Raw genomic sequence first — 10,127 nt, 5'->3', positions numbered from 1 at the left:
TGTTGACTTGAAAAAATGAAAACAGCTGATGTTGATCAGGAGAAGGAAGGCTGTTAATTCAGAGCATGCTGCTCCTCCACATTGGGTGCAGATAGAAGCAATCTGCTGGAGAGCTGCTCCACGCAGGCGTGGGACTTCCAGGGGATGGCCAGCGTGGAGAGGCTGCTTGGTGTGCCAGGGGCGTGTGGGGTGGGCGTGCAGGGAGAACGCCCCCTTGGCATGCTGTCCAGGGGAGGGAGCTGGGGAAGGGAATGGCTTTGCCTTGCCTGCTCCACTTTAAATACCTTTGCACAGACCTCTGGCCACTGCAGTTAAGTCAGAAAGCTTTACCTGCTGTAGTGAAAGGGCCTCCCTGTGTGGGCATTGCTGCCTCTGCAACATGGACTCACAGCACTGCAAAATGAATGGTGACTCTTTCCAGGTAAGTGATGGGGTCTGTGCCTGCTTTTTGCAGAGATGGAGGGGTGTCCTCCCTCAATCCTATACTCCTATGCTTGTCCTTCACTCTCTGAGAGGCAGTGTGACCCAAGAGGGGAAGAATCCAGGTGGCCTGTTGTGATGCTTTGAAGTACCTGAACAATTTTGGCAGCTCCCATATTTGTCTGCTGTTAATTGTGCTCACAAAAATGCAGTGAGAATGCAAACAAACATTGCAACAGTATCTTTGTGTACATGGCAAAAATACAGAGTCAGAAAAGACCAGAAGCTTACTGGAGGTCTTAATATGTATGATGAAAAAGCTGTCTTCTCTTGTTAGAGGAAAACAGATGAAGTTATGCGCTCTCCTGGTGTAGCTTTTTGTTAAATCTGGGACTCTCTTGTTTTTTTTTTTTTTTTTTTTTTTTTTTTTTTTTTTTTTTTAATGTTTACTGACTGACTTTGAACTCTTTGCTTTGGGAAATACAGGAAAGACCTGAAGTTCATGCCTTTTAAATACAGGCGCTGATATTACTGCAGGGGCAAGTGATGTAACCTAAGGCCATGCATGGTTAATTATTAGGAAAAATTCTGCACTTATGTGTCCTATGAAATGCTGCTGAAGCCAGAGACCAGCTGCATCAGATGTGCAAAAAAAAGGCTTCTATTTTTTATAAGAGCAGAGATACCAAAGAAGCCTCTATTCCTCCTTCTTTGTGTGCTGAAGCTGAACTCCTAGAATATTTCTCTTGAGTCTCACCTTACTGCTTATCCAAATTGTGTAATTGATTGGTTTCAACAATGACTGCCATGATGAGCATTTAAATGCTATAAGAAATCTGACTTGGAAACTTGTTCCATTTTCACAAGTAACTTAGAAATCTTTTAATTTGAAACAATTTTTCCCTTCTAAATTTGAACTTTACAGCAGTGAGGTGAAAATTTTATATCCCTGAAATTGCAAGAAAAATTTTCTCTGGTTTACCAGTGTTGAAATTCACTCTGAAGGGCTTTAGCTAAATGTCTCAGCAATGGATTAGAAGGCTGACAGGGTTGTGTTATTGACCCCAAATGCTGCCACCCATGTCAGAATGCCAATACCAATCTATGTGCAAAGTGGCTAACTAAAAATACAGGTTTGTGTTTAAACCTATCCTTGCATCTACATAACGCTTTCTTTGAGATTGTCTTAGGTCCAGGGATGGTTGTTCATGCTCTTCAACTGGTTCTGATTTTATTTCCTGGAAAAAAAATAGAGCTGAATTTATGCACAGTTTGAATCACATATACATATCACAGAGACAATATTTCAACACAATAAAATTATTTATTTGACTCTGAATCATAATCACAATAAGTAACAAAACAGTAGAACTACCCCAAAGCTGCAATTTCTCCATCTCTGTTGAGGAATGAGAAGTTAAAGTCCAAAATAAGAATGGAAAAACTGATCAACAGTTAAAGCTATGCATAAGTACTACACAAAGCTCAACAATAATATGAGTACCTCTGTTTTTGCTGCTATCACCTCCAGTGCATGTGTTGAGGTTTATTATCCACAGTGTGTATTGATGCAGGCTGCCTCCATATATCCTGATAAGAACTGGGTACCAGGAAAACAATCATTTTAGTCTTCTCCCCCTTTGCAATTAAAGATGTCACCTCTGTGACAGGCTCAGGCGTGGAATGATGCTTGTTAAAAGACCTTCCAGGGAACTGAGTGCATAGGCAGATGTACAAGAATTTAAGCAAGCGTGAGACTGTTTACAGTATTAGTGCCTACTCCCTACTGCAATGTGTCTTTCTCTTAAGCACCAATATAAATCAATTTACAAGAGTGGGAAAATGACTGAGAACAGATTGAAAGCAGCTGATCTCAACAAATCAAAGCTAGTGACTAGTGAGTCTGGAAAGGTTTTCTAAGGCTTTTTTGTGTAATGTCATTGTACAAAGAGATCAATTATTATCATCAGAATTACTTTGCAGGACTTCAGCTTTGCATTATATCCCCTACAAGTCTGCAAACCACAAATTCTTCATTTGTCACACACATTCAAGTCAATCTCATATAAGCTGATCCTCACAGCATCACATGGCAAGGATATTTTAAATATATAACTATGTCTTTTAGAGCAGTTTCCTTGCAGACAGTGAAAACCAAAATCTCAATCCATTGGACAGACAATGGTGGAGCCAGTTCGGTCCTTGAGATCAGTTTTGGCCGTGGTGGGTGAAAACAGAAGGAAAAAGCAATGCATGGACAGTATTTGAGATGACAGTTTTGGTCACACTACCATAAAATTTCAGTACTACATACATTTGTTTTGACTTTTGCCAGACTCCTGTCATCGTTTTCCCTTGTGGTTGCTTGAGGTGTAAATGGCTTTCATTAGCCAGCTGACACATCACTTCCAGCTGCTTTTCCTCTTGGTCCTCCCCATGTAAGAGTTGGGCTGACTCCCTGGCTGGATGGGGACTCAGGAGACAAAGAGATGCTGCAGGAAGTGTCACAGCTGAACAGGTGGCAATCTTCCTTCTGGTGCAGCACTTCTACTACAGTTCACACTAGAGGTCCCCCATAAAGCTGAAAGACACTTGGAAAACTTTGCAGCTTCTGGAAACAAAGCCAGATAGAAAAATGTGTGGCCAGCCTGTTAGCAGCAACCTTGGAGGCAGCCTTGGAGAGGGCTTGAAGAATCAGCAGTTATTTACTTTACAAAAGAAGGCAGCTCTTCATAGCTCTGCCTCAGGAAATGTAGGCCCACCAAGAACTTTATGGCTTCAGGGCAGCTGGCTTTGATTAATAATTTGTCTTCTACAAAGGCTATCTTTCCTGAGGACAGTATTTGGGAACTGGGAGTGTTTTTACTCTGATTTATATGTTCAATTGAGCAATAGCCATAATGAGAGCAAGCTCTGCCCAAAAATACAGATCTTTATAAGGAATATTTGAATGGGTACCTTGAATCAAGCTTTAGCCCAGGACTTGTTACACCAGGACTCCTCTGTGTTGCAGATGTCTGGTGTGATCTTTGAAATAACAACCACAGGCAAGTTGTCCAAGGCCAGTAGATGTTCAAAAAAATGAAATAAACATGCTAATAAGATATTAATGTGGCCTCCAAAAGTTTGTGATGGCTGTACATCAAATTTACTCTGATATCAGAAAAATTAGGTGATTGAAATCTCAGCAAGCATTTACCTGCCATGCCAAATACCCAGCTTTTAAGATCTGCCTCTACTCCAGGGCTCAGTTTCCTCTTTCAGATGTGGTGAAATAGCTCTGCCCTTCTTAACAGGGCTTTTGTGAAAAGAAACACATGTAGAGACACGCAAAGACATTCTAGTAATGAGAACCATGAAAATAATGAAAATAAACCTTTGAGAGTACTGGAAATTGCCTTTTGGAATTTGCAGAGTAGAAAATCAATAAGGAAAAGGGAACAAACATAAATGAAAACACATCTTGCCCTGAGTCTTTACTCATTATGGGATTTAGGGAAGATCTAAATGTTTGCTCCAACGTTTTTCTTTCTTTTTTTTTACTTGATTTTCTTTGCTTGATGTTGTTATTTTGTTTTAAAATCATCTTCCACATCCTTCCTGTGAATACTACCTCTGTCCTGGGGATACCTGGAAGGTACAAGCATAACTGAAAGGAAACACAGATCATGGTCTGCATCTCTGCACAGAGCTCATCTACACTGCTCTGCTTAACCCTGAGTGCTGATGAAAAGGAAGCCTGAGGGAAGAATTTTGCACTGGGGCTGAAACCCAAGTGCAGTAATGTTTCCAGTCATCCCTGAGGGGTGAGGTGAGGCAAGGATGCCATTAGGTTCATTTGCATGTCCTTTTTGACTTCCTTGCACTCATGAGGGCTCTAGTTTGAGAGAAGGGATTTGTATCTCTACATCATAAATCAGAGCAGCACCAGAGCTGTTGTGCTTCTCGCAGCAGCAGTTGCCTTGATTCCCACTTAGAGCTTTTTTAGACCTCCTTTACATCGCTGGTGCTGTGAAAAAGGGACATGGAGAAAGGCAAAACTGACTCCTAGGGTGAATGGTAGTAATTTTTGTTTGTGTATTTTGTTTCTTTCCTTTCAGGAATCTAGCTACATTGAAGACTCCCCCAGTAAAAATGGTGTGATTTCTTTGATTTTCTCTCTGAAAGAAGAAGTCGGGGCATTGGCTAAAGTCCTGCGCACATTTGAGGTAAATATTTTCCTTAGGTCTTTACAATTTTGTTTTGCAGCCACATTTTCTTGGGGTCTTGGAGGTTGTGTTTGTGATTCTATTTCACTGCTATTACAGGGGAAAGCAGCCTGCAGTTTTTTCTGGGTTTAAATTCCCTTGAAGTCTTGGAGCAGAAGTAGCTTTTTGAAACTAAAACCTCTACCTTTAACTGACTCAAGGGTGTGAAAAATGCCTTTTTTTTTCACTTAAGGAAGAAATATTTAATCGTAACTGCTGCAGTAAGAGGTAGGGGTGAGTTGGGCTGTGACCTAAGATTGACTTATAACCAACTCATTTGCCTTATAAATTGTTAGGCAAAGATAACCTGCATGTGAGCCATGTGACTCACAACCCACATTGCATAAGGTATTTCTGCTGGGGGCAGCTCTTAGCTGTTGTCCACCCCAAAAAAGTCTGATATAAAAGATTTTACTCTCTCCCACCTGCAGTACTTCTACAGAGTGGGTAGAGGGTGCCTACAGAACAGCATAAAAATGACAGCACTTTTTTTTTTTTATACCGAAGGGACTCGGTAATTTATGCTGAGTGTTTTGGAAAGCTTTTAGGGAAACATGGAGCCATTTACCTTTCAGGACATTGTGTGCCTATTTATTCTTGCAGAAATATTTCCCAGATGTCATGAATGTTGTTTGAAAAGCACGAAATCCTTGCAGTTCAGGATGGTTGAGTTGCAACACACAGCTGTGTACTCTGTGCTCCCAAGCAAATACACTTTTATATTGGTTCTGTGGCTTTTTTTTTTTTTTTTTTTTTTTTTTTTTTTTATGTAATAGTTGTGCCTGAAACCAGCAATTTCTTTAGAATGCTCTAAGAAGTTGTGGCCTGCATATTTTCCATTCGTAAATTGAATTTACTAGGAAATGAAAGGTTGTGTGTTACGGGTACAAAAGAAAAATAATTATGAGTTTTAGGACATATTTGATTCATTAAGATAAAAGGGAATTCACACCAACAACAGAAGAGCAAGTCTAAATCTGTGACTTGACCAGTAAAATCCTGCAAAATGTCCATATGTCAGTGATGTGCATGTCTGTAAATGAATTAATGAGACTACTGATATTCTCTTATTAAATGCATTGATGTCTACTAACTAAATTGCTGTCAGCTCTAAAGAAAAATTTATAGAGGAGCTAGTATAGGAAAGAGAGAAGTAACCATTTCTTGGATGTGACTTCTTGCCCCAAAGCAGATACTTAAACTAGACCAAGAGAATCACTTTTTCCCAGTGGCGCTGATTGCAGCTGAGAGGTTGGGACTCAGTTGGTTTTCCACCCCAACAAAGCCAATTCTTTCTGTGCTCTCAGCCTCCTCCAGCACCAAGGCTTGACAAGAGATCTGGCATAGGTGCTTTTATATCAGTTTTGCATTTGGCATTGTACAGGGGAGATGATGAATTGATGGATGATGGGATTTAATGGTACAAGGACAGCTTCTCAGGGCTGTTGTTAATGAATTGTTGGTGTAAACCAGAGCAGCCTTTGGGCTGTTGTAACTGCATTCCAAGAACTGCACAGAGGTGTAAGTTTCACATACATGCTCAGCTGGGAAAACCTTCCCCCTTTTCCATCTGGGCCATAGCTATGGTGCCTCAGAGAAACAGAGTTTGTGCTCAGTGACATCCACAGCACAGACAGGGAAAGTGGTGATAGACAGGTAAAGCGTGGAAACAAACAGGAAGAACTTGGGGGAATTTTTTCAGTCTTGTACTCCTTCATTGACTAATCAGATTAGCTGTGAGATGCTACTGGAGTTAGCTCAGACTCTCTGTGGGTGGGCTCCTTGGCCAGGGAGACACCCAGCCTTGTCCCCTGGTTTGTGTCACCAGCTTGTTGCTGGCTTGTGGAAATGTGGTGGATTTGTGTCAGAGGGGCCCCACAAGAGGAGATGTGAGGATGGCTGCTCCAGCTGTCATTGCCTCATGCAGCCACATGCCGTAGGAAAAGAGAAAGCTGACAAGCCACAAATAGGATCAGGCTGTTTCCAGGAGCAGATGTGGTGCTGCAATTGTTCCCTTCATGGAGGGGGTGCACACCTTGTGCAGCTGCTGGTGCTGATGGCCGTGTGTTGCATGTCTGTAAACTTTCTGCTCCTTGCTGAGGTGGGGGGTGCCCAGACTCCTGGCACCTCTCTGGGCACTCACACATGGGAATGCAGACAGAGAGGTTCAACCCTCTCCTCCCAGCTTGGATTTGGGAGTGATTAAGGGACAGTGCCTCCAGCACTGGCTTTGAGGATTTTCCCTCTTTTCTAGACAGTCTGTAAAACCAGTCTGAAACATGAAGGGGAGAGGAGGAGGGTTGAATGAGCTGTAAATAGGAAAGACAAAAATTTGCCCTCTCTCCCAGGGAAGGAAGCATAGAAGCAAGATCCAGACTGAGTCACAGGGAATTTAGGGGATACCTAAAGAAAGGAGAAATCTTGAGGAGCCATCAGCACACAGGATGTCTTTCTGTAGAGGAGGTTTCTGTATGGACCTGGGAAGGCTCATCCTCTCCTTGGTTTAAGAACTGAAAAAAAAAAAATAAAATTACTCTGTGGGGAGCATTGTTTAGCCACTCTTGAGTCCCTTCCTGGGATGCACTCCCAGGTTCACACCCTGCCCATGTCCCACTTCTGTGCTGGGGTGAAACTGTCCAGACTTTAGCCCCTGTCACACATTGTTCTCCATGGGCAGCAAGACAAGGGACGCCAAAGGGTCTAGCCTGGGCCTGCCCTGGATATCATGAGGTCCAAGACTTCTGGCTCATCAAGCATCATGGCAGGTAGAATTCCTACTCATCCACAGAGCAAACCACCCAGGAAAGGAAAAAATGTCCCAACACAGCCCAGATGGAAGGGGTAAGCCCCCATTATGAGAGCCAGAGTGGACTGAAGGTAGGGGAGCATCCTCCAGGAGGCTCAAGGCTAAGGGCTACAGAGTGCCCATAGCACAGAATTATGTCCTCTGAGACACCAAGTTTAAGAGAATTTCAGTGTGCTTTGTGGAAAAAGTAATGTTTGTCCTACTCAAACATTCCTCAGGGTTGCTCATGCAGTTGGCAGAGTATTGCACGCTCACATTTGTTTTTTTGCTCAAAGACCCAAACTCTAGTTTTCTGTTCAGGTCCCAGTTGCACACAAGTATGTGGTTACAGTGACAACTCTTTTTCCTATGTAATTTGAAGGGGTTTTTTTCTCAGAAATCTCCTCAGTGAACTCAGCTCTTTTTGTCTGCTGGCTTTAGGTCCAACACATACTTGATTATTTCCAAGTTTTTCTTATGTTTGCTCAGGAAGACCCATCTAAACACCTGACCTTATCAGGGTTTTAAGCTTTTCTGATCCCTGGCTCTTGTCCCTTCTCTCTGGTTTGCAAATCCTTGCCTGACTGCATGAATCTGTTCCTGCTGGACTGGTACAGCATAGAGCTATGCCACTGCTGGCAGTACAGCCCCTTCTGCACCTGTCCTGTGGAGAGATGTGTCTGCAGGGCCAGACTCACACTCTGATGTGCTGTAAAGTGTTAGCAGCTCAGTCATGCTCAGCAATAAGCAGATTGCCAAAGCTGAATCCACTTTGCTTCCACACTAGCTGCTCTGTTTGTATGTTGGGATGTGGCAGACATTCACTTTTTGCTTGTCAAACCCAATTGTTTTGCACTTGAAAAGCCCCTTTGTCACCTCTGTCCTCGTTGCAGGCTTGAGAGTGGCTGTAGGGACAGCACAAGCCGGGTCTTTGCACCGACTTCATTTTAATGGGCCCTGCTGTACACTGATGTACTCCTTGGTGCAGCCCTGTGCTGTTTATTTGTGTCATAGATGACACCTGGCAGCCAAAACTTGAATAAATACCTTCATCTGAAACAGAGCAGCACACATGAGTAAAGTATCATGCTTAAAACAGGAAGACAGACCAGTCATCATGAAATTGTGTTTCTTTTTTGAGTCACTGGATACATCAAAAATGTTCAGAGTATATGTTGAGGCCAAAAAAGAAGAGAAATCTTCCAGGTTTCTTATCAAAACTGAAAAAGCAAAACTGAGCCCTTCGGGTTGACCCAAGTGTTACACTTGGTAGAAATATTTGTTTCTTTGTAGTGATAAAATAATATTGAAATTGAGGTAGCTTTTTAAACAACAAAATTCATCCTGAAAGAAAAAAAAAAAGGTGAAGAAAACCCCCTATAGTTCTCCTTCGAAGATTTCCTTTTCTGTAGTTAAATTCATCATTAAAAATATCAGAAATTTCCATAGATAAAAAGGATTGCCTTCAGTTTCAATTGCAGATTTTCCACATTAATTTGCGAATACAATAATTTTCTCTGAAGTTCTTTTTCTGTTGGATTTACAAGTAGTAAATCATCAGCTATTTTAAGTGGCAAACATTGGAATACATTACCAGTTTGCTTAACCCATTGCAAGAGAGGAGCCTTCTATCTTTTCCTCAGTGATGGAACCTTCTCAGATACAGAGCAGGATTTCAGTGCAAGTTGCAGCCATCAGTGAGCAGGGCTGTAGCTCAAAAGCAAAAAAAAAAAAGTTGATTTGCACCAAGTACTCCTACTCCTAGTGTAAGTTACTGTCCCATGGGGGTAAGTTACTGTTCCATGGAAGGATGGCATGGGAGTAACAAGCAGTACTAAATGAGACCTGGCACTTTCAGAGTCAGCAGGGGTAACTCTGCTCTGTTTCTGTTTAGGAACTTCATTCCCCAGAAAGTCCTATGTGACTCTTTGTCCCCTGGGAAGGCATTGGCTCTGTGGTGGTTGGGGTTGTTGCCAAATCAGGGGAAGAAAACAGTCACTTTGGCCAGGGGGTGTGTTGGAAGTGCCTGCAGCGATAGGTGAACTGGCCAGGCTTGCCGCTACCACAAGATTGTTTTTTCATTATACTCTACATATGTACAGCAATGATCATTTCATTACACTGTTCCAAATTCACATCCTTGATCTTATCCCTCCTTTTACTATGGCCACAAGAGCAGGACTTCTTGATCTAATGAACCCACATGGGTTTAAAGAGAGGAGTGCTCTCTTCACGGGTGCTTATGCAATGCCACACGCTGTCACGTTTTTGGTTTGTCCTGCTCCACGTGTTTTGTAGCCAGATTCTGCTGCAAGCCTTGTGCCAAATTTCAGGGTTGGAGCTGAGTGATGGACACCAGGGTCTGCCCCAGGGCCAGCTGCCCTCTGGCACTCATTGTTGGCAGGAACCTGCTCTGGAACACTTTTCGTCCAAGAGCTTGGAAGGAAAACCCTAGCAGTTGTGAAGGAAAAGATGGGGAAATGCTGTCTTCAGCTGAGAGGCAGGCCCTTGGACAGTAGAGCTGAATCAGATGGCTGCCTTTTCCTTTTTTTGGCAATCCATGGCTGAAAGTATCACTGTAATTTCCTAAGTCCTCTGATCTATGACAATTAAGCACTGAGCTTATACTTGTGCTTCTGAAAGTTTCCTCCTTCAGGAAATCCTGAACTATACCA

The 10,127-nt window shown here is 42.6% G+C and overlaps 1 protein-coding gene across 1 annotated transcript in view; it reads left to right on the top strand.

Annotated features, from left to right (window-relative positions):
- Positions 1-260: 260 nt before the first annotated feature.
- The window catches only part of PAH (phenylalanine hydroxylase), a 32,132-nt gene continuing 22,265 nt past the window's right edge, over positions 261-10,127 (top strand). The window contains exons 1-2 of the mRNA XM_068190996.1: positions 261-421; positions 4,521-4,628. Of these exons, the coding sequence (XP_068047097.1) occupies positions 380-421; positions 4,521-4,628 (150 nt within the window). The 5' untranslated portion in view covers positions 261-379. The remainder of the gene's footprint in view (positions 422-4,520; positions 4,629-10,127) is intronic.

The sequence above is a fragment of the Anomalospiza imberbis genome, chromosome 5 (assembly GCF_031753505.1).
Source record: "Anomalospiza imberbis isolate Cuckoo-Finch-1a 21T00152 chromosome 5, ASM3175350v1, whole genome shotgun sequence".
Lineage (NCBI taxonomy): Eukaryota > Metazoa > Chordata > Aves > Passeriformes > Viduidae > Anomalospiza > Anomalospiza imberbis.
This window is presented reverse-complemented; position numbering and strand designations above follow the sequence as displayed.